The 25,779-nt window shown below is 41.5% G+C and overlaps 1 protein-coding gene across 2 annotated transcripts in view; it reads right to left on the minus strand.

Moving 5' to 3' along the window:
• Positions 1-1,204: 1,204 nt before the first annotated feature.
• LOC113522317 (protein slit) overlaps positions 1,205-25,779 on the minus strand; it is a 164,062-nt gene continuing 139,487 nt past the window's right edge. For both annotated transcript variants that reach the window (XM_052901236.1, XM_052901235.1), the window contains 15 exons: positions 25,407-25,620; positions 22,943-23,082; positions 22,282-22,451; positions 21,028-21,204; positions 19,517-19,592; positions 18,794-18,895; positions 17,668-17,800; positions 16,928-17,037; positions 15,825-15,938; positions 15,102-15,256; positions 14,445-14,574; positions 10,286-10,363; positions 9,597-9,661; positions 5,569-5,721; positions 1,205-5,141 (listed from right to left, as the gene is read on the minus strand). In XM_052901236.1, coding sequence (XP_052757196.1) covers positions 5,031-5,141; positions 5,569-5,721; positions 9,597-9,661; positions 10,286-10,363; positions 14,445-14,574; positions 15,102-15,256; positions 15,825-15,938; positions 16,928-17,037; positions 17,668-17,800; positions 18,794-18,895; positions 19,517-19,592; positions 21,028-21,204; positions 22,282-22,451; positions 22,943-23,082; positions 25,407-25,620 — 1,928 coding nt within the window. In that variant the 3' untranslated portion in view covers positions 1,205-5,030. The remainder of the gene's footprint in view (positions 5,142-5,568; positions 5,722-9,596; positions 9,662-10,285; positions 10,364-14,444; positions 14,575-15,101; positions 15,257-15,824; positions 15,939-16,927; positions 17,038-17,667; positions 17,801-18,793; positions 18,896-19,516; positions 19,593-21,027; positions 21,205-22,281; positions 22,452-22,942; positions 23,083-25,406; positions 25,621-25,779) is intronic.

The following is a 25,779-nucleotide window of genomic DNA, read 5'->3' on the forward strand; positions in this document are numbered from 1 at the left end:
CTGCAGTTAGACTCTGATGTTTTAAGAGGAACGCTACTGCCTATCCTTCGACCGTTAAGTTCTCTTAGTCGCCTCTTGCGGCTCTCATGGGAATGGAAGGGCTAGTCTATTCTATGGCGAGGCCGTACGGGGAAAAAAAGTAATATAATCCTAGTACATTTTACTGGGGGAAAGGGATTGTTAGTAATGGGTGTTGTTAGTAAGTTAGTACTCATTGCTATCAATATACCTTATCAGGTCGACCTCCACGCGGTTTTCCCTGTAAACTATAACTGTGACTAATTTATCGTTGAATTCGTCACGGTGGACTAACTGGGCCTTTTCATTCTCACCAATCATCCCTCACTGGTGCCCCGCTAGTGTACACTGATAGGCAGGGTTACCATTTCAATGACATCCATTAAAAAAAAAAGTATATTCTACTAGTGACTTGTCCCGGTTTTGCATGGGTACATAACGGATAGATAGTTAAAAAAATGATTTATAAATTTTTAAAAATCACTTGAGAGATTTTTTTTAAATCGATTATTTTAGTTAATTCATTACAAACCAAATTAAGATTTACTTTTTTATGATATTATTTTACATGCAAGGGTTTTTTTTGATGGGTGAAAATGGTATGGTAACCCCGCCTGCGCTAACGGGATACGCTGGCGGAGCACCAGTGAAGGGTGATAGATGAGAATGAAAACAGGCCAGTTAGCGCATCATGATCAATTCACAAGGAATTAACCATGATAGTTTCCAGGGAGAACCGCGAGAAGGTCGATCTGGTTGGGTATATTGCTAGCAATGGGATTCTCAGTTTCCACTACTAACAATCCCTTTCCCCCCACATAGCAAAGGTTTAATAGGTGATAATGGAATGGTAACTCCGCCTGCGTTAACGGAGCATCAGGAATGATAGGTGAAGATGAAAGCAGGTAGGTAGGACCACAAAGTCAATCAGGAGGGTATGTTGCTTTCAAACCTCGTTGCTAGCAATAGTACACTAGTCCCTATTATTATTCCCAGCGCTCCCGCTGTTACAGTACGCTCCCCCCCCCCCCCATTATGCACATTCTAGTTTAAAGGGAATATCACAAGAGCTATACGTCAGAAAAGAATCGCATCAAAACATACATTGATATTCGAGTGAACAACCGGGCTGCAGTAATATTTTTCGAGGGTTGCCAAGGGTAAAAAATAAAAAAAAAAAAACAAATTTATCTAACATCGTCTTTTATTACATCAAATAAATTATAAATGGCATTATTTATTACAATATTATTTATAATTATTCCATAAAAAGCGCATGCAACGCCGGGCGGCACTTCACTCGGTAGCAACACATCTAGGTACGTAACTTAAAGCTTAATCGATAACGGCGCAGCCGAACCGACGCCGAGCTGTTTCACTAAACATTCCGCGTCAGTTCGAGTACATCTTAAACATTTACTTACACTACATAAATTCAAGAAAAATCTACCAAAAACTATTATTTTATGACATGGCAACATTGATGAGAAATGGCATTTCCACATTCCTGATAGATTCTTCTCTAAATTGCATTATAATAATAAAATCTTTAATACTGACGTAATAAGTTAGGTCGATAAATGCGTTGTTTACAGTGTTACCATATCTTTCTACCAATTTGGTAGAAATTCGAATAAATACGGAATGCATTAAATTAATCGTGTAAAATATGCTTAATCTAATAATAGAATTAACTCTAATAATTTACAATAACGCCTAAAGCTGTTTATGCAACGAAACTGCAATAATTTATGATTAAATATATATTTTTATACAAAAAAGATTTTCTCAGTTAAGAGCTGTATGATATGAATTACAATAACTTATATGTATTATTCTGCACGTTGTAGTAGTGTGCGGGTGACAGCGGACATTTTAGTATTTTAACTTACGTGTAATTAGATCGAGAAATCTCAACTGGTTTCGAAATCAATTCGTGATCCTTAATCATGAGCGGCTGTGACGTGACCGCGTATTTTGGTATACACTGTAAAAAAAAAAAAAAAACTAGTGAAATATTTGGAGTCGATATCAATCCAATAATACTTTCCACCTTCCAACATCAAACTATGATTCCTTAATACTGAAATTCTGTTCGTTCCTTTTGGATATCCCGTTTCTTTTACCGTTTGTCTGTGCCATATAATTGCAAAAAAAAAAAAAATGTTGAATCTATAAATAATTCAACCTTTAGTATTTTTTTTTCTACGATTTCAATGTACAACTGCCACCTGCACAGTGCTATAACACGAAATGTCAACGTATCTTGGGTTTAGGCCGGTTATAAAAAAGCACTACTTCATTTATAAACACGAATCCTTATCCAAGTTAAGTCTTACTGCTTTTAAACGCTACAGTAACGTGTAAAATACCCATATTTTGATTGGTTTTTTTTTTGTGTAAATACAACAACTATACTATTATCTTACTATCATATTTGTAAATTGTATCTAGACAAGAGAGCTGGCAAGAATAGACTCAATTTTGTATATGGTATATTTTTTATAGACACATATAAGGCTGGTACCCAAAGCCGTTAAACCATAGATTAATTAATTCTGATTTGATTGTCAAAAAGACATTTACCTCCAAAAATACTAAACAGTCTGTCAGTAAAATGGATGAATAAATTAAGAATTCAAATCGAGAATACTGTGATGGATTGTAGCTTTTTATTTTCTTTCTTTTATTAACTTTTATTTTTAAAAAGCAACAGCTGTGTTTCTCTCCCGTTCTTCTAAGCTGAAATTGCATACCGAACCGGGTGGTGGATTTATAGAAAAAGTGACTATTTTAAAATGTTTATTTTTAAGTTTACTTCAATAATTATTATTTGTAATATTATTATAATATACTTATTAATATTTATAGGTAAAGAGGTCTCTTTAATTATTAATAAGCCTCACATATCGAAGTTAGAAGTTATCAATGACATATTCTTCATTTATAATTTTGGAGGTAAAACTTGTTTCGTTTAATTTTTTTTTTAGTACGTTTCTTCCATTGTGGAACAGGCTACGGTCGGAGACCACGCTGCCTAGTCTTCAATATGATAATTTGTCGTTTCGTTTAAAATAAGTAATTAAATAAAAATAAAAAAATTGTAGAAAAATTGTCTATGTCAAAATCGTTATGACTTATTTAAATAAAATTTCAAATAGTCATAAAATATGCCTTAAATATTAAAATCTACATTTAATAATACTAAACAACTATATAATACCAATAATAATAAATATTTTATATAATTACATCAAATGAACACAAGTTATATTGTTTAATAAAAAAAAAAAATATCTGCTTTTTTTTTAAATAATTTTCAGTAACGAAATATATTTACTAAAATACCATAAGTAAGGTGATCTGTAGCAATATTAAATATATTACGCTCAAATATTTTCCCATTAAAATTATTCCATTGTAGGTAGGTACAGTGTATTCGCGTCTCCATACTAAATAAATAATGTCCGACTAAAAAAAAACTTAAAGTTATTATACTACCGCAGAATTTAATACTAGGTACATAATATATTCTAATTATGTATATTGTAATAGGTATATTAAGTAAAAGATGTTAGGTACATATAGAAAACGTTTAATTATTAATTTTTAATGTGTTTTAATTATTTGACAGTGTTGAAAATTCGCATATTTTCTGGCAACCCCATCAGACATTACGAGAGAGTAGATGTTTTTAAATAAATCTTTAAACTTCATGCCCAATAAGTTTTTTATTAAAAAAAAATTATGTGTATATTATTAAATTAAATTGAAGATTAATTTCAAGTTTTTATTTTATTTCGTATCAGATATGTCGTTTATACTTTTTACCTTTCCTTTGTATCAGCGATAAAAAAAAAAAAAAACTATACTTTTTAAATCGTCCTACACGTCAAAGACAAAAAGATATAGTGACTTTAAGTCAACAAATTAAAAAAATATATATAAAATCATATCCCTTAATGTTTATATCCTATAATTTTCAACACTGGCAAATAATTTGACTACACTCTTTATAAATGAGGTTACGTCTACATTCCCCCCGACACCTAAGTCCGAATCTACACCGACTACATGTTAGGCCGTGACTACATCTGTGTATAATCTTATATTCCATAAATTCGATACATTATGGTCATCTACTTCCTTATATTAGGAAAAAAAAAAAAAAAACTTGAAATACATAGGTGGTTATGTTTCGTTATTGTTATGTTTTTACAAGATTAAAGAATTCTTGATATTTTTAATCAGACTCGAACATTCTATTAAAACAATCTGTCGTAGATTTTCATAGAACACAGCTAAGAAATATTTATGAAAATATTGAAAACTGCATTAAAATCAGTCTGTTTTGACACTAAATATGAAGGTGTAAAGGTTATGTATTTGAAAAAGTTTTTTTTTTCACACTGTATAACTTTTTCTTAAACCCATGTTACTAAAAAAAAAAAAAACTACAATTCTTTATTATTCCACTTACGAATTTCAAGTTTTAAATTTCTACACGACAAAGACAAATGTTTGCCAAGTTAAAAAAAAAAAACGATACAAATTCATTGCGATTATTGTCTATGTGTATATTATTGGTACAAAGGGATTATAGTGTTAGGTATTGTGTCGACTTTTATATCGACTTTTTTACAAATTGCGTTGAAGGCGCCATCTATTGTGAATAGGTTTAAGTGTATTTGTACATGTATGTATTGGTATGTAAAACTTATTTAGAAATAGCTAATAAATCTTATTTTTACGTAAATTTTTGTATGATGGCCTTGTTATATGTCATTACAATTTAAAAAAGTTTTATTAAAAAAAAACTTTCTCCTTTTTGCCTGTGCTCGTCACGTTTAAATTGTAAAAGATTAGGTTGTACAGCGTTGTACCTTTGCCCTCCTGTTTCGATCTGTCAAACTGACGTTTGCGTTTTCGCGTTTTTTTTTTATCTGTGGATGATTAATATCTTATCTATTAGGTAAGTGAGCTTGTATTGTGATCCGGCGTTTTAGTGGCGCCTAATGCAGGAAGGGGTTGGTTTGGCGCGGACACTTCTTACCGCACGCACACTTGCGTACTATCTCTATTTCTTTGGTGTAACGCGTGCCGTCCGCACAAACTAGCCGGATCTGAAAATAAAAAAAAATTTAAAAATATATTATAAATGCGAATTAACTCTCTTCTCTTATTATCTGTCTGTTACTTTTCACGCTTAAAAATACTGGGTTTTGATGAATTTCAGTAAATTGATAGAATATTGAGAAAAGACATAGGACACTTTTTGAGGGGACGAAAGTTTGTATAGTGAATCCATCATTTCTTAATAACATCATTCTTTAATAATATATATATATATATATATATATATATATATATATATATATATATATATATATATATATATATATATATATATATATATATATATATATATATATATATATATATATATATATATATATATATATATATGTATATGCTATTTAGACTACTTGATACCCACTACATCGTCTTATATGTTATTATATGTTATTATAAGCATGCACTACTGCTGACCTTCCTCTTCTTGGTCTTCCTGGGCGCGCAGCAGAGGCCACGTCCGCACGCGGCGCGAGCTGACCCCCCGCGGTCACTGCCAGTGCAGCGAGCGCCACGTACCGCCCGCCGGCTGCGGCACGACCCCTCCGAGATGAACTCGCGGGTCGCCTCCTGAAGACAACACGTGTTTATATAACGAGAAATGAAATCACACAGTACGAAGGCATAACAACTTAGATCTGGAATGATAACAGAATTGGTAACTTTTACTAAATATAAATTAGCAACATTCTTGCCCATTAATAAAAAAAACGACAGCTTTCGGGTCGACTCGGCTATGTTCTTATCGACTTAAACAACTTAATCAAACTGATTTAACTTAATCAAACTTAACTTAATCAAACTAACTTAATCAAACTGATATAACTTAATCAAACTAATTTAACTTAAACAAACTATTTTAACTTAATCAAACTGATTTAATTTAAAAAAACTGATTTAACTTAATCAAACTGATTTAAAATATTGAAACTGATTTAAATTAATCAAACTGATTTAAAATAATCAAACTGATTTAAAATAATCAAACTGATTTAAAATAATCAAACTAATCAAATTAACTTAATCAAACTAAATTAACTCAAACAAACTGATTTAACTGAATCAAACTGATTTAATTTAATCAAACTAATTTAACTTAAACAAACTGATTTAACTTGATCAAATTGATTTAACGTAACCAAACTGATTTAATTTAATCAAACTGATTTAACTAAATCAAACTAATTTAACTTAATCAAACTGATTTAAATTAATTAAACTGATTTAAAATAATCAAACTGATTTAACTTAATCAAACTGATTTAACTAAATCAAACTAAATTAACTCAAACAAACTGATTTAACTTAATCAAACTGGTTTAATTTAATCAAACTGATTTAACTAAATCAAACTAATTTAACTTAATCAAACTGATTTAACTTAATCAAACTGATTTAATTTGAAAAAAACTGATTTAACTTAATCAAACTGATTGAAATTAATCAAGCTGATTTAAATTAATCAAACTGATTTAACTTAATCAAACTGATTTAAATTAATCAAACTGATTTAAATTAATCAAACTGATTTAACTTAATCAAATTTATTTAACTTAATCAAACTGATTTAAAATAATCAAACTAAATTAACTTAATCAAACTGATTTAACTTAATCAAACTGATTTAAATTAATCAAACTGATTTAAATTAATTAAACTGATTTAAAATAATCAAACTAATTTAACTTAATCAAACTGATTTAAATTAATCAAACTGATTTAAAATAATCAAACTGATTTAACTTAATCAAACTGATTTAAATTAATCAAGCTGATTTAAATTAATCAAACTGATTTAACTTAATCAAACTGATTTAAATTAATCAAACTGATTTAAATTAATCAAACTGATTTAACTTAATCAAATTTATTTAACTTAATCAAACTGATTTAAAATAATCAAACTAAATTAACTTAATCAAACTGATTTAACTTAATCAAACTGATTTAAATTAATCAAACTGATTTAAATTAATTAAACTGATTTAAAATAATCAAACTGACTTAACTTAATCAAACTGATTTAAAATAATCAAACTAATTTAACTTAATCAAACTGATTTAAATTAATCAAACTGATTTAAAATAATCAAACTGACTTAACTTAATCAAACTGATTTAAATTAATCAAGCTGATTTAAATTAATCAAACTGATTTAACTTAATCAAATTTATTTAAGTTAATCAAACTGATTTAAAATAATCAAAATAAATTAACTTAATCAAACTGATTTAACTTAATCAAACTGACTTAATTTAAAAAAAAAACTGATTTAACTTAATCAAACTGATTTAAATTAATCAAACTGATTTAAATTATTCAAACTGATTTAAAATGATCAAACTTAAGTTAATCAAAACTAATTTAACTTAATCAAACTGATTTAAATTAATCAAACTGATTTAAAATAATCAAACTGATTTAACTTAATCAAACTGATTTAAATTAATCAAGCTGATTTAAATTAATCAAACTGATTTAATTTAATCAAATTTATTTAACTTAATCAAACTGATTTAAATTAATCAAGCTGATTTAAATTAATCAAACTGATTTAACTTAATCAAATTTATTTAACTTAATCAAACTGATTTAAAATAATCAAACTAAATTAACTTAATCAAATTGATTTAACTTAATCAAACTGACTTAATTTGAAAAAAACTGATTTAACTTAATCAAACTGATTTAAATTAATCAAACTGATTTAAATTAATTAAACTGATTTAAAATAATCAAACTGATTTTACTTAATCAAACTGATTTAACTAAATCAAACTAATTTAACTTAATCAAACTGATTTAAATTAATCAAACTGATTTAAAATAATCAAACTGACTTAACTTAATCAAACTGATTTAAATTAATCAAGCTGATTTAAATTAATCAAACTGATTTAACTTAATCAAATTTATTTAACTTAATCAAACTGATTTAAAATAATCAAACTAAATTAACTTAATCAAACTGATTTAACTTAATCAAACTGACTTAATTTGAAAAAAAACTGATTTAACTTAATCAAACTGATTTAAATTAATCAAACTGATTTAGAATAATCAACCTGATTAAAATAATCAAACTAAATTAACTTAATCAAACTAAATTAACTCAAACAAACTGATTTAACTTAATCAAACTGACTTAATTTAATCAAACTAATTTAACTTAAACAGACTGATTTAACTTGATCAAATTTATTTAACTTAATCAAACTGATTTTAAATAATCAAACTAAATTAACTTAATCAAACTAAATTAACTCAAACAAACTGATTTAACTTTTAATCAAACTGATTTAATTTAATCAAACTAATTTAACTTAAACAAACTGATTTAACTTGATCAAATTGATTTAACGTAACCAAACTGATTTAATTTAATCAAACTGATTTAAATTAATCAAACTGATTTAACTTAATCAAACTGATTTAACTTAATCAAACTGATGTAAAATAATCAAACTGATTTAAAATAATCAAACTGATTTAAAATAATCAAACTGATTTAAAATAATCAAACTAAATTAACTTAATCAAACTAATTTAATTTAATCAAACTGATTTAAATTAATGAAACTGACTTAAAATAATCAAACTGATTTAACTTAATCAAACTGATTTAAATTAATCAAACTGATTTAAAATAATCAAACTGATTTAAAATAATCAATCTAAGTTAACTTAATCAAATTTATTTAACTAATTTATTTAATTTTATAAAAATAATCAAACTAAATTAACTTAATCAAACTAAATTAACTCAAACAAACTGATTTAACTTAATCAAACTAATTTAACTTAATCAAACTGATTTAATTTAATCAAACTTGTTTAACTTAATCAAATTTATTTAACTTGATTAATAATCAAACTAAATTACTTAATCAAACTAAATTAACTCAAACAAACTGAAGAAAAATAGTAGTGGAATAAATAAAAATAGTAGTCGTGGTGTTAAGAGAAATTATTTTTATTAGTTTTGAATGAAACATTGTTTCAACACTTTATGTAAAATTAAAAATAATTAAAATTGTCTTATATGGAAAAAATGCAGACTTTTAATGAAGTGCAGTTTTTTATTTAAAATAAATATATAATACGTTTGTAGCACAAACAAGTCGAATGAATAAAATTTGAAGTCGAATGAATAAAAACAGCAGTCGAATGAAGAAAAAAACTGGTATGATTTTCAAATCATATCAATTCAAATCGTTCGAATAATCCGAATTATTAGTGGTCGGATTAGTAAAGTCGCATAACCCTAATTAGAAGTGGAGTGAAGATCTCGAGAGTGGGTAGCACTTAAGAATTGGAGTGTGTGAGGGGTACGCTGGGCGTCACAGTATAAAACTGAAATGCCACTGTTATTGCGTTGGTAACCACTTCGAATATTATTATTATGATAATGACGGTGATGATGAAGCCACGTAGCAGTGCATACCTTTCTACAGCCGCCGCCAGGTGGCGCGTGCTCCGCCGGCAACTCCTGCTTCACTGCTGGCGACGCTGCAACATTCATTCTCTCTTTAACCGCTGGGGGAAGAGATTGTTAGTTTTACGGTCTAACTATCGCATTGCTAGCAATACACCCTCCACGTGGTTCTTCCTAGAAACCATCGTGGTCAAATCCAGTGGATTTCTTCACGATGGGCTAACTGATCTGCTTTCCCCATCACCTATATAGCGCAGACCGGATGATCATTTCATTATCACCCATTAAAGAAAGGCCCTTTAACTGCCTGGCTTGGCAGCAGTTACCGTACTAGGGGGGAAGGGATTGTTAGTAATGCGGAGGGAGTATCAGTCTTATTGCAAGCAATATACCCTATCAGGTTGACCTCCACGTGGTCCTCCTTGGAAATCATTGTGCTGAATTCCGGGTTGCATTCACCACGATTTTCATCTCCACCTATCATCACTCACTGGTGCCCCGCAGGGGGGGGGATTACCATTATGTCATCCATTAAAAAATCGTCAGCTTATATGATTCTACTGCTAGGTTTGGAATGTTGTTGTTCGTTGAGAAGAGCTCGCGTGAAACGTAACGGTTACTCTTTTACAATTTCATTAAAATCGGTTTAGCTGTTTTGAAGATCAGCGCGAATGGACACCGTAACGCGGGATATTCACCTGGCGATGCCTGCACGTTGCTGAAGGTGGGCTGCTTGCGTGGAGGCAACTTGTTCTCAGTTATCACTGGAGCGCCACCTGGGGGAATTAACGACAATGTAGGGTTTCCGTATCGATATGTAGAAGATTGGTCATTTTGATTTATCAGATACTAGTTCTTAACTGCGAATTTGTCTGCGTAGGTTTCTTTATATATATAAAAATTGTGATTTCACTTTTTGGGCAATATTCTGAAGTTTCTGCTGAACATAGGTCTCTCCCATAGATTACATTGGTTCTTTTTCAGATATATGCATTGGTGATGGCGCCTCCGTGCAGCAGCCCTGCTCGTGTGTGGCGGCGGGGGAGGCGGGGGAGGCGGGGGAGGGCGCGTGTTACCGACGGAGGCGCGGCGCTCGCACTGCGCGCCGGCGGTGCCGAGGCGGCAGCGGCACGTGTAGTCGGACGCCGAGCCCTGCTCGTGTGTAGCGGCGGCGGGGGAGGCGGGGGAGGCGGGGGAGGCGGGGCAGGGCGCGTGTTACCGACGGAGGCGCGGCGCTCGCACTGCGCGCCGGCGGTGCCGAGGCGGCAGCGGCACGTGTAGTCGGACGCCGAGCCCTGCTCGTGTGTAGCGGCGGCGGGGGAGGCGGGGGAGGCGGGGGAGGCGGGGCAGGGCGCGTGTTACCGACGGAGGCGCGGCGCTCGCACTGCGCGCCGGCGGTGCCGAGGCGGCAGCGGCACGTGTAGTCGGACGCCGAGCCCTGCTCGTGTGTAGCGGCGGCGGGGGAGGCGGGGGAGGCGGGGGAGGCGGGGCAGGGCGCGTGTTACCGACGGAGGCGCGGCGCTCGCACTGCGCGCCGGCGGTGCCGAGGCGGCAGCGGCACGTGTAGTCGGACGCCGAGCCCTGCTCGTGTGTAGCGGCGGCGGGGGAGGCGGGGGAGGCGGGGGAGGCGGGGGAGGCGGGGGAGGGCGCGTGTTACCGACGGAGGCGCGGCGCTCGCACTGCGCGCCGGCGGTGCCGAGGCGGCAGCGGCACGTGTAGTCGGACGCCGAGCCCTGCTCGTGTGTAGCGGCGGCGGGGGAGGCGGGGGAGGCGGGGGAGGCGGGGGAGGCGGGGGAGGGCGCGTGTTACCGACGGAGGCGCGGCGCTCGCACTGCGCGCCGGCGGTGCCGAGGCGGCAGCGGCACGTGTAGTCGGACGCCGAGCCCTGCTCGTGTGTAGCGGCGGCGGGGGAGGCGGGGGAGGCGGGGGAGGCGGGGGAGGCGGGGGAGGGCGCGTGTTACCGACGGAGGCGCGGCGCTCGCACTGCGCGCCGGCGGTGCCGAGGCGGCAGCGGCACGTGTAGTCGGACGCCGAGCCCTGCTCGTGTGTAGCGGCGGCGGGGGAGGCGGGGGAGGCGGGGGAGGGCGCGTGTTACCGACGGAGGCGCGGCGCTCGCACTGCGCGCCGGCGGTGCCGAGGCGGCAGCGGCACGTGTAGTCGGACGCCGAGCCCTGCTCGTGTGTAGCGGCGGCGGGGGAGGCGGGGGAGGCGGGGGAGGCGGGGGAGGGCGCGTGTTACCGACGGAGGCGCGGCGCTCGCACTGCGCGCCGGCGGTGCCGAGGCGGCAGCGGCACGTGTAGTCGGACGCCGAGCCCTGCTCGTGTGTAGCGGCGGCGGGGGAGGCGGGGGAGGCGGGGGAGGGCGCGTGTTACCGACGGAGGCGCGGCGCTCGCACTGCGCGCCGGCGGTGCCGAGGCGGCAGCGGCACGTGTAGTCGGACGCCGAGCCCTGCTCGTGTGTAGCGGCGGCGGGGGAGGCGGGGGAGGGGGGGGAGGGCGCGTGTTACCGACGGAGGCGCGGCGCTCGCACTGCGCGCCGGCGGTGCCGAGGCGGCAGCGGCACGTGTAGTCGGACGCCGAGCCCTGCTCGTGTGTAGCGGCGGCGGGGGAGGCGGGGGAGGCGGGGGAGGCGGGGGAGGGCGCGTGTTACCGACGGAGGCGCGGCGCTCGCACTGCGCGCCGGCGGTGCCGAGGCGGCAGCGGCACGTGTAGTCGGACGCCGAGCCCTGCTCGTGTGTAGCGGCGGCGGGGGAGGCGGGGGAGGCGGGGGAGGCGGGGGAGGCGGGGGAGGCGGGGGAGGGCGCGTGTTACCGACGGAGGCGCGGCGCTCGCACTGCGCGCCGGCGGTGCCGAGGCGGCAGCGGCACGTGTAGTCGGACGCCGAGCCCTGCTCGTGTGTAGCGGCGGCGGGGGAGGCGGGGGAGGCGGGGGAGGCGGGGGAGGCGGGGGAGGGCGCGTGTTACCGACGGAGGCGCGGCGCTCGCACTGCGCGCCGGCGGTGCCGAGGCGGCAGCGGCACGTGTAGTCGGACGCCGAGCCCTGCTCGTGTGTAGCGGCGGCGGGGGAGGCGGGGGAGGCGGGGGAGGCGGGGGAGGCGGGGGAGGGCGCGTGTTACCGACGGAGGCGCGGCGCTCGCACTGCGCGCCGGCGGTGCCGAGGCGGCAGCGGCACGTGTAGTCGGACGCCGAGCCCTGCTCGTGTGTAGCGGCGGCGGGGGAGGCGGGGGAGGCGGGGGAGGCGGGGGAGGCGGGGGAGGGCGCGTGTTACCGACGGAGGCGCGGCGCTCGCACTGCGCGCCGGCGGTGCCGAGGCGGCAGCGGCACGTGTAGTCGGACGCCGAGCCCTGCTCGTGTGTAGCGGCGGCGGGGGAGGCGGGGGAGGCGGGGGAGGCGGGGGAGGCGGGGGAGGGCGCGTGTTACCGACGGAGGCGCGGCGCTCGCACTGCGCGCCGGCGGTGCCGAGGCGGCAGCGGCACGTGTAGTCGGACGCCGAGCCCTGCTCGTGTGTAGCGGCGGCGGGGGAGGCGGGGGAGGCGGGGGAGGCGGGGCAGGGCGCGTGTTACCGACGGAGGCGCGGCGCTCGCACTGCGCGCCGGCGGTGCCGAGGCGGCAGCGGCACGTGTAGTCGGACGCCGAGCCCTGCTCGTGTGTAGCGGCGGCGGGGGAGGCGGGGGAGGCGGGGGAGGCGGGGGAGGCGGGGGAGGGCGCGTGTTACCGACGGAGGCGCGGCGCTCGCACTGCGCGCCGGCGGTGCCGAGGCGGCAGCGGCACGTGTAGTCGGACGCCGAGCCCTGCTCGTGTGTAGCGGCGGCGGGGGAGGCGGGGGAGGCGGGGGAGGGCGCGTGTTACCGACGGAGGCGCGGCGCTCGCACTGCGCGCCGGCGGTGCCGAGGCGGCAGCGGCACGTGTAGTCGGACGCCGAGCCCTGCTCGTGTGTAGCGGCGGCGGGGGAGGCGGGGGAGGCGGGGGAGGCGGGGGAGGCGGGGGAGGGCGCGTGTTACCGACGGAGGCGCGGCGCTCGCACTGCGCGCCGGCGGTGCCGAGGCGGCAGCGGCACGTGTAGTCGGACGCCGAGCCCTGCTCGTGTGTAGCGGCGGCGGGGGAGGCGGGGGAGGCGGGGGAGGCGGGGCAGGGCGCGTGTTACCGACGGAGGCGCGGCGCTCGCACTGCGCGCCGGCGGTGCCGAGGCGGCAGCGGCACGTGTAGTCGGACGCCGAGCCCTGCTCGTGTGTAGCGGCGGCGGGGGAGGCGGGGGAGGCGGGGGAGGCGGGGCAGGGCGCGTGTTACCGACGGAGGCGCGGCGCTCGCACTGCGCGCCGGCGGTGCCGAGGCGGCAGCGGCACGTGTAGTCGGACGCCGAGCCCTGCTCGTGTGTAGCGGCGGCGGGGGAGGCGGGGGAGGCGGGGGAGGCGGGGCAGGGCGCGTGTTACCGACGGAGGCGCGGCGCTCGCACTGCGCGCCGGCGGTGCCGAGGCGGCAGCGGCACGTGTAGTCGGACGCCGAGCCCTGCTCGTGTGTAGCGGCGGCGGGGGAGGCGGGGGAGGCGGGGGAGGCGGGGCAGGGCGCGTGTTACCGACGGAGGCGCGGCGCTCGCACTGCGCGCCGGCGGTGCCGAGGCGGCAGCGGCACGTGTAGTCGGATGCCGAGCCCTGCTCGTGTGTAGCGGCGGCGGGGGAGGCGGGGGAGGCGGGGGAGGCGGGGGAGGGCGCGTGTTACCGACGGAGGCGCGGCGCTCGCACTGCGCGCCGGCGGTGCCGAGGCGGCAGCGGCACGTGTAGTCGGACGCCGAGCCCTGCTCGTGTGTAGCGGCGGCGGGGGAGGCGGGGGAGGCGGGGGAGGCGGGGGAGGGCGCGTGTTACCGACGGAGGCGCGGCGCTCGCACTGCGCGCCGGCGGTGCCGAGGCGGCAGCGGCACGTGTAGTCGGACGCCGAGCCCTCCTCGCGCACGCAGCGCCCGCCGCGCGCGCACGGGTTCGGCACGCACGGGTCCTGCACACACAAATCATTAGCTATTATTAGCCAGTTACTGCTACTTTTATATATAAAAAAACTGTGAAAAAAAGAAAGTGGCCTATTCTTTTTTTTGCAAGCTCCTTTTGTGAAAAAAAGAGACTATTATTGGAAGCCCTTTACCAACGCATCTAATACGTATCTAAGTATATTACAAAAAAAAAAACACGAAAAAAACCATTATCCTATTGGCGATGTTTCGGTACAAAGATAAAAGTAAAATTAGTAACTCTTTATCGACTTGCAAATAACTGCTTTACCGACACAGCAACACTAAGTCTACTTGACAATAGATGGCGTTGTTAAGCAATACTAAGTAAAAAAAAAACGAGTAAAGCTCGGTTATCCAGGTATTATAATAATAATAAGTAATCATTGTAGACTTGTTTCTGTGTACTGTGATTTTTCATAAGTAGCATCAAAAATAACAGGTGTGATAAATGATTTTATATTTCATATGAAATTTCACAAAATACTTGTCCAATATTCTAAACCTAGTGGCTGACCTGGCTGTGTCTACCGGCGTCTTCTTGTACTGGTGCTGGCCGTGCGGGCGGCAGTGCTGGCTCGTCCTCGCCGCAGCCGGCGACGGTGCGCTGCACGCGCGCCGCGTTCACGAAGTCCACGCGTTTGTGGTTGATCCAAGCCTCCTTCAGGCAACCTGGAGGGTGCGGGAGGGTTATTAGTAATAGGGAATAATGGTCCTCCATTACATTTTATTTTACTGATTCACTTGATTATATTTGGGGGGGGGATGGATGGGAGGGGAAGGATTGTTAGTAATGAGGACTACCAGCCTCGTTGCTAGCAATATATTTCTCTGGTCGTCGTCTACGCCCCCCCCCTCCCTGGAAACCATTGCGCAGAATTCCAGGTGTATTCATCAGGATTGACTAACTGACCTGCATATTCATCCTTACCTGTCATCTCTCACTGGTGCCCCACCAGTGTATACCGACAACGCGGGCGGGATTACCATTCCATTATCATCAATTAAAAAATCTCTATACCCTTTTTTCTAAAGAACGTAATGCCAGTCTCTTGAAAAAACCTCGACAGGGAGCTCATTCCATGACCAGAGCGTTCGTGTGAGTGAAAATTATTGAAAAATCTATTTTACGACGATCCATATAAACAGTAATTTTATGAAATTATCAATTTAAAATATTAAAATCTCTTATTTATCAAAATGACATCTACGATATTTCTAATTTGAAGTTGGCACGTACCTTTGAAGCTGGTGATATTCCTCAGGTGCCACTTGGCGAAGGCGTCCCTGGCGACGTCCTCGGGCACTCCTCCCAGATACATGGGTCGCTCCACGCGAAGATACTCCTTAGCACCTGCACGTTAAAGGGTAAGCAGTTAAGTTTTTTTGTCAATTTGTATATACGTTTTAACAATAACACCTGAATCCTCAGGAATGGCAACGCATGGGGGGTATCATGGGCGAAACAGTATACTCTGTTATGTCTATAGGCGACTATTACCACTTTCCATCAGGTGGGCCGTCAGCTTGATTGCCATTCTAAGTTGTATAAAAAAAATATTATTATTCTTAACAAATCTATCTTAAAAACTTTGATTTTTTTTACTGAGGTAGTTTTCGCGACTCCTCTATAGAAGCTTCGCGACCCCCAGTGGATCGCGACCCACACGTTGAAAATCACTGCTCTATGGGATAAGTTCGCATTTTTATTGACTGTAACCTGTAATGTTTACATTTATTTATTTAACACAAAAATACACAGCTCTTAAAAACACAACTTACATGCTGAGTCTCTTATAAACACAGCCAATAACAAATTTTAATTATACAAACGAAAATAATAATAGTAAAGCAAGGTAGCCAAGTTAGAGTGGGTGTGTTTTTTTTATACAACTTAGAATGGCAAACAAGCTGACGGCCCACCTGATGAAAAGTGGTAACCGTCGCCTATAGACATGAGCAGTACTATGGACATAACAGAGTATACTGTTTCGCCCATGATACCCCCATGCGTTGCCATTCCTGAGGACTCAGGTGTTATTCCTCTGTACCCAGTAAATTCACTGCCATATCCCACCCTTCAAACCGAAACACAGCCATGCAAACACAACTACTTTACGCCATAAACACATTTATGTATGTAATGTAAATGTATGTATGAAAGAAACTATATCATATATATATATATATATATATATATATATATATATATATATATATATATATATATATATATATATATATATATATATATATATATATATATATATATATATATATATTCTATTTTATATTACAAATATATATAAGTATATCTGTAATATAAAAAGAAAAAAAAATCACCTTCGTTTATAATGGACCTGGCGGGCCCGTCGTCGACGCGCAGCGTGAAGTTCTTCTTGACGGCCAGCAGCTCGGCTTTGTGGTAGTTGCCGTCAGAGACCATCTCGAAACTGTTGGCAGTGGTATATAGTTAGTGTGGTAGATTTTACGTGCAATTGCGGTGATATAGTGTAACATCTTGAAACTGTTGGCAGTGGTAATTAGTTAGTGTGATATATTTTATGCGCTATTGCAGTGATATAGTATAACATCTCGAAACTGTTGGCAGTGGTATTTAGTTAGTGTGGTATATTATACGTATCATTGCGGTTATATAGTGTAACATCTCGAAACTGTTGGCAGTGGTATTTAGTTAGTGTGGTATATTATATACGTGTTATTGCAGTGATATAGTGTAACATCTCGAAACTGTTGGCAGTGGTATTTAGTTAGTGTGGTATAAAAGATACAGATGTGTCGTGTGGTTCCGACATAGAACAGGTCACCCCTTCCTTTGCCTTGGGTATAATCTTGTCGTTTTTGAACCTACGTATGAAAAAGATGCTAAAGATTACGATTTTGCCTTGCCGATAACCATAGGGATAATTAGAACTGGCCCTTTTAGTTCCTAAATTGCTCTGCAGAGGCAGCACCAACGAAATGTAAAAAAAAAAAAGAAATAAGTTTTACTGTAATTTCAAGCCGTTTTTAGCTATTGCAATTGTTTCTTCATCAGACCTATAAGGTGTGAACGTGCTCACCTATACATGGTGGAGGTGGGGTAGTTGCCGACGTCGTAGCTGATGCGGATGCGTCCGTTGAACAGCTCCACGGCGAGGTGCTCGTTCTCGCCCACGTACAGCAGCACGCCGTGGTGCTGGCTCGTGCTGAACACTGCACATTATACATTCACTAGTTGTAATTAGCTGGCTAGGTGACAAAAGAAATTTATTTATTTATTTTATTTGGAAAAACACAACAGACAACATTCAAAAATATACACAGTTAATTATAGATTTACAAGCTCATTAGATACCCTAAAACGTGTTAACACAATTTGAATAAGATGCAGTTAAAGTTGTTAGAAGTGAAGTTAACAATGACAGCTATTTTATTAAACGTAAAATTCTATATTAATAAATATAGAATTTTACGTTTATAATATATTTCAAATATATATATTAACTATATGTATATATATATATATATATATATATATATATATATATATATATATATATATATATATATATATATGTATATATTTCATATGTATTAGTTTATCCATATATATTAAAAGTAATGTTTATGTATTATATGTGCATTTCTTATGTGTATATTATATTTATATTGTGTATTGCCTTAATGTGTCACTATAATTGTCACATATTCTTCACCACATCTGCCCTTCATACGCTTTCTGTTTTTACCCAATGGTTAGCTGGTAGAGAATGCCATACGGCATTAAGCTCGCCATTTGTACAAAATTTTATTGTGCAATAAAGAATAAATAAATAAATAAATATATGTGAATTTTGTCATATGCTTCACGTGCAATATGAATATAATATGAACGAAATCATATTATATCAACTCCCAAATAATTGTGATAAAGGCAGGAAGATGATGATGATGATGATGTAGTGAATGAATGAATGAATGAGTATACTTTATTTGCATCATACAATATAGGGAATAAGCGAGACAATAAATAAATGTAACGATACAGTTGTATGAGTACAGTGAGGCGGTCTTATTGCTGAGAGCGATCTTTTCAAGACAACCTTTGGGTAACGGACTAATTGTTGTACAAGGTGTGATAATATAATAAGTAGTGCTATTAAGTGTAGTGGTATTAAGTGTAGTGGTAAAATGTACCACACTCACCTAACGTGACGTTGGCCTGTGGCGTGGTGCGGAGGGGCTCCAGTTCCACCAGCGAGTCGTTGTGGTTGAATGTGAGGGATGTGAGGTATTCGCAGAAGCGACCTAAACAAAACCAAAAACATAAAATGTAAAATATTTATGACTTACCAACTCGCCAGATGTCGTTCTGTCAAAAGCTGTTAGATTATGAAATGTTTATATTTTTTAAGCAAGGATGAGTTTGGATGGACGAAAACAAAAATCGGCCAAGTGTGAGCAGACTTGACCACGAGGGTTCCATACAAATTATATTTGAAAGAAATTTTTCTTTTGTGATATAACTACAAAAATTTACGGTTTTCGGATTGTCTTTTTATTCGTACATTACTTCTTGCCAAATCACATGATTCTAGGTTTTCCCTATTATAGGTTTTCGCTGTAAAAGGAGGTATCTTTTAAATTGCATCGACTTAGAAGTTAAATTTTTTAACAGTTTCATGAAATTGCGGACTTGAGTATTTGATATTAATTTGACATTGATACTTCCACGTGTTCCTGAGAACATCAATCTTAATAAACGGACAAATAGACGGATATATGCGACTGTTATCATTTTCCAAGTTTTACAGAAAAAATTGGGCCCATAACCTTAGCAATAGGTTATGGGCCCAGTTTTTTTTTTAAAGTGATATTAGGCCCTAAAAGTATTATTTGTCTATGTCTAGCAATTAACAAGCAACCAACCTGAGTATCCGGGCGCGCACTTGCACAGGTAGTCGGTGGCGGCGCCGAGCGCCGGCCGCTCCATCATAATATCGTCCTGAGGATCAGAAGCTGCTCTTTTATTATTTTATATTCTAACTAGCTTCTTCCCGCGGCTTCGCGCGGCCGGGATGTGTTTCAATGACCAAAATAATGTAGTCTATATCCTTCTCCAACCCATTATAGTACGGATATATAATTTTTTTTACAACACAGGGGGCAAACGAGCATGCGGCTCACCTGATGATAAGTGACTACCGCCGTCCATGATCACCCACAACACCAGCGGCATTGCAGGTGTGCTGCCGGCCTTTTAAAAAGAAATATGCTCTTTTCTTGAAGGTTACGTTGTCGTATCGGTTCGGAAATACTGCTGCTGGAAGTTGATTCCAAAGAGTGGTTGTGCGTGGGAGAAAGTGCCTTGAAAAACGTACGGTGGAAGACGGCCACTCGTCCAGATGGTTGGGATGAAATTTAAGTTTGTGACGGGTTGTACGATGGTGAAAATCAGCAGCAGGTATCAATCCGAACAATTCCTCAGAGCACTCCCCATGATAAATTCGGTAGAAGATGCACAGAGATGCAACATCTCCGCGCAGTTTCAGTGGGTCGAGTCGGACAGCATATTTACAGTATATTTATACCAACATATTTACAGTCATCATCATCATGTCATGTCAGTCCACTGCTGGACATAGGCCTCCCTCTTAGGGGTGTTTGACCAGTAGTTGCCACGCTTGACAGGCGGGTTGGCAACCGCAGTTGGGCTTTAGCGATATTTTAAGAGGGACGCTGCTGCCCATTCTCCGACCGTTAGGTTTACCACTTATGACACTCATGGAAAAGAAAGGGGTGGTTAATTCTATGTCGGGACCACATGGCAATGTATAAGGTATACCGCGTGCGTCACAGTATATATAGTCTGCAGTATTATATCTATAGTACAGATAGCCACTTTCCGTTCCATGGCCGTCGTGTCTTTTTATAAAATGTTTAAAAATAAACTGGGCCCATAACGCATTGTGAAATAAAATCTGGGTTCTTAACCTGTTCTTAATTAAAATATACTGGCCTTGAAATAAGTTTACAAAAAATAAATCGGGCCATAACCTGTTGCTACATAAAATAAATTAGTTGTCCATAATTTGTTGCAAAATAAAATAAATTGGGGGTTCATAACGTATTCTCAAATAAAAAACTGGGCCCATAATCTGTTGTCAAATAAAAACTTTACCAGAGGGAGACTTTGTACAAAAGTCGTTTAGTTGGGCACAGTCCCATTCGTATTTCTACCGTAAAGCAGTTATGTTTGCATGGCTGTGCTTCGGTTTGAAGGGTGGGATATGACAGTGAATTTACAAGGTACAGAGGAATAACACTTGAGTCCTCAGGAATGGCAACGTATGAGGGGTAAAAAAAACTGGGCCCATAACCTGTTGTGATATAAAAACTGGCCCCATAGCCTATTGGTATATAAAACAAAATGTACGCACGAGCGCGGCGAGCGTGGGCGCAGGCGGCAGGTAGCATACGCCGTGCACGCAGTCGTGGTGCGCGCAGGGCGACGTGCCGAGCGCGGCGTGCGGCGCCGCCTCGCAGTAGCGGCCCGCGTAGCCCGCCGCGCACGCGCACGAGTACTCCTCCAGCCCGTCCACGCACGTCGCGCCGTTCTGCAGGGGGGAGGGGGAAGCTGTACTATCATATACGCTATCAGTTCCACCTCCTCGCCGAAACCATCGTAATTGATTCATTGGTGAATTTGTCACGATGGACTAACTGACCTGTTTCGTCCTCACCCATTCTCTCACTGGTGTTTCCCCAGCGTTAGCACAGGCCGGATTTGCATTCCATTATCATCCATAAAAAATTCACACCAATTGTAATGTTTTAATGAAACCAGTTCAATGTCAGACAACAACTGTTTTAAACATATTATTCAACTACCTTCAAACTAACTATACATGACATATTAAATATTGGGTTCCTCTAGACACTGATGGCGGGAAATTGTCATTACCTATTTCGATATCGCCCATATCGGTCGGATATCTATATTTATTTCGATATTATATATTGAATAAATGATATTTAAAGCATAATGCAGTTCTGTAGAACCAATACCCATGTTAACAAGTTTTCGGGGTTATTTTTAATAATCGGAATGAATGGTGATTCGAATAAAAAAATCCAGAATTAGTGGTAATTCGACACAAAAAATCCGGAAATAGGTGTATTTGATACTAAAATCCGGAACTAGTGGTAACCGGGCCAGTGAGCGCCCACATGTTGTTAACGCAGTTGTTCACGTTGATGGTGCAGTTCTGTCCATTTGTCTTTGGTATTGCCCGTTTTAATTAACATCAGTTTTCGGGGTTATTGTTAGTAATCTGAACTAATGGAGAATCAAACAAAAAACCATAGCAATAATAAGAACAAAAAATCCAGAAGTTGTAGCAATTGGAACAAAAATATCCGGAACTAGAGACAATTCGACATAATAAATCCGAAACAAGTAGTAATTCGACACAAAAGTCAAGAAAAAGTGGTAATTTAATATTATAAAACCAGAACTAGTGGTAATTCGGCACAAAAAACCGGAAATAGTGGTAACTCGCCACAACAAATCCGGAACTAGTGGTAACTCGCCACAACAAATTCGGAACTAGTGGTAATTCGTCACAACAAATCCGGAACTAGTGGTAACTCGCCACAACAAGTCAGTAAGTGTCGATGAGCGCTGTGTCTACCTGGCACATGTGGTTGACGCAGTCGTCGGCGTTGAGCGTGCAGTTGAGGCCGGAGTAGCCGCGCGGGCAGGCGCAGGCGTAGTGGCTGCCGAGGTCGCTGCACTGAGCGCCGTTCGCGCACGGGTTGAACTCCGCCGTGCAGAACGGGATCTTCGTCTCGCAGAATTCGCCTGCAACACGCACGCTTCACACTCACTTTCTAAATTGAAACAAGTAATTAAGGAGGAGGGGATTGCTAGCAATGGGGGCTCCCTGCGGTTCCCCCTGGAAACCATTATGGTTAATTCTAGTAGAATGAGTCACGATAGGCTAACATAACTGTCCTGCTTTTATCATCATTATCATTCATTAAAAAAAGTAGGCGATCTAGCAGTCAGGCATGTAATAAATATGTCAGTGTGTCGTCAGTTGACAGTAAATGTCGGGTGTGGTGTGGTGTGGTGTGGTGTGTGTGTGTGTGCGTGTGCGTGTGCGGGTGCGGGTGCGTGTGCGTGTGCGTGTGCGTGTGCGTGTGCGTGCGCGTCGGCGTGTACGTGTGCGTGTGCGATTGCGTTTGCGTGTGCGTGTGCGTGTGCGTGTGCGTGTGCGTGTGCGTGTGCGTGTGCGTGTGTGGTGTGTGTGGTGTATGTGGTATGTGTGGTGTGTGTGGTGGACGGCTCACCCATGTATCCTGGCGCGCAGTGGCAAGTGTAGCCGCCGAGGCGGTCGTGGCAGGTGGCGTTGTTCTGGCAGCGGTGCGCGGCGCAGTCGTCGATGTCCAGCTCGCAGCGCACGCCCGTGTAGCCGGCCTGGCACGCGCACCTGCCAGACACCGACTCATTGTATCCTGTACCCTGCCAGGTCTTCCCTGGAAACCATCGTGCTGAATACCAGGTGTATTCGTCATGGTGGGCTAACTGACCTGCTTTCATCATCACCTATCATCCCTCATTGGTGCTCCGCCTTCGTACACCGTTAGCTCAGGAGAGGGGAAGGGATTGTTAGTAATGGAGTCAAATAGCCCCGTTACTAGCAATAACACCCTGTCAGGTCGACCTCAACGTGGTTCCCCCTGGAAACCATCGTGGCTAATTCTAGGTGAATTCGTCAGGATGCGCTAACTGACCTGCTTTCATTCTCACCTATCATCTCTCACTGGTGCCCCGCCAGTGTATACCGACAGCGCAGGCGGGGTTACCATTCCATTATCATCCACTAAGTATACAATTTAAATACGATACATTATTTTTCACAATTTTTCTCAAATTAATAGTTAATTACAAATAGTAGTTAAGTACAAAAGTCATTTGCTTGGGTACCCCTGTTCCATTCGTGTTTCAACCGTGGAGCAGTTGTATTTGCATGGCTGTGTTTCTATTTGAAGGGTGCGATATGGCAGTGAATTTACTGAGTACTTAAAATACTTAATCGATTTTAAAAATTCTCTCATCTATAGAAAGTTACATAAGCGGTATATTATTTTCAAAAATCCTATCTATACGAGCGCAGCCGGTAAAGACCACTAGTATTTTAATAAGATTTAATTTATGAACACTTAAATATAAATAAATTAAATAGTTCCGAAGAAATTTATAAAAAAAAAATTTAATTTAAAAAATGTAAATAATTTTTATTTTATGAAATAATTAAAAAAAAATTAAAACAATAAATTATGTATAACAAAACAAAAAATATATTTTTTATTACTAAAGATTAATAGATAGAAATACACATAATAAATTAGAAATAATAAATTGTATATATAATTCTTTATATATAAAATATATATTACATATAATTTAATTATATTTATATATAAAATAAAATTATATATATATATATACATATAAAATATAATTTTGTAAAATTTAGAGATTCAGTGTTCAGTGACAAAGTATATTTAAATACATAGCCACTTCAAAAATACTAAAGAATCGAACCCGGGACCTAAAAGGTAGGTCTCAGAAATGAGAGAATATCCGATTCGACTATGTAACACCGTCACTGACGAAACCATATCGCGTTGTATATTTGCTACAGCGCCATCTATTGTCAAATTATACAACTAACATTAATATTTCTTTCTCCAAATTTACGATTATATATATATATATATTTATATATTATACAACTTAGAATGGTAAATAAGCTGACGGCCCACCTGATGGAAAGTGGTAACCGTCACCTATAGACATGTCTTTTAAATATCGCTTAAAAACACATATATTTTCAGTACAAAAACTGTAAATCTGGCAGACAAATTATAACTGATACATGCACACTTAGAGTACATGATTATTTTATATATCTTCATTATACCTTATATGTTATACAATAAATAGTGTACGACGTGCTGGAGAAGGGCCAAATTAAAAGTACCCGTAACCGGCGAGCGTGTATGACAAGATTGATGAATGTGGAGGAAGCGAAAGAGGTTTGTTTGAATCGAAGCATTTGGCGTTCCATTGTTTCTGCCTACCCTAATGGGAGACAGGCGTGACAGATGTGTATGTATGTATGTATTAAATAGTATATTATTATATTTATATACAATGTTGATATCTTCTATAAGGTCCAGTGTGTTATAAATGTAATCCAGTCTCCCGAGCGCCACCTATCGAATGGTGGTCCCACTGAAAAACAGCGCTGCAGCACCACGCTGCAGCGCACGCTGAGCGGGGAACATTTCAGCTGCTACCACATAATTATTATTTTATTGTAAAAAAAATTGTATTTAATATTGTTTTTTTGTAGCTGAATAAATTATTTATTATTATTTTTTAAATTCCTAGAAAATTCTCATCTCCCCTCTTAAGGAGAGGAGATGACAACTAACGCCCGGCAGAAGCACAGTCGGCCGGGGTTCAGGGCCCCAGGGAGAGAAACCGGCGTACAATGCGGGCAGAATCTGAGAGCACCGCTTTCTGCATCTTTTCCGGGAGTGAGCCTCAGGGAGAGATTATTATTTTTTTTTTATTTTTATTATATTATTATTATTTTAATAATAAATAAATATTTTTTTTCCGAATTGAAGTCGGTTTATTTTGTGGAACGCGATTTTAAATGAGATCCTATAACCTGTGAACAGCAGCCAGGCGTTGTCCAGTCGAGCTCCTCCCCCCCCCCCGCCCCCCCGCTGTACTTACTGGAAGCGGCCCTCCTCGAGCAGGCGGCAGACGCCGTGGCGGCAGGGCGAGCCGTAGCAGGCGTCGATGCGCAGGCGGCACGTGTCGCCGTGGTAGCCGCGCGCGCAGCCGCAGCGGAAGCCGCCGGCCGGCGTGGGGCTGCACGTGCCGCCGTTGGCGCACGGGTTGCTGTAGCAGCTGTCGCACTTGGCCACCAGCTCCGCGGGCGGCTCGCCTGCTCAGGTAGCAACAACTTGCTTATCAAATACATGTGCGCAGTATTTAATTTATATATTTATGTAATTGTTATATATATATATATTACATGTATTACATTTTCAAATTAAAAATAATTGGATCATCATAGCGCCTCCATCCATCAAACTGTTTATAA

The sequence above is a fragment of the Galleria mellonella genome, unplaced genomic scaffold (assembly GCF_026898425.1).
Source record: "Galleria mellonella isolate WM207_F2 unplaced genomic scaffold, CSIRO_AGI_GalMel_v1 utg778, whole genome shotgun sequence".
NCBI classification, from domain to species: Eukaryota; Metazoa; Arthropoda; class Insecta; order Lepidoptera; family Pyralidae; genus Galleria; species Galleria mellonella.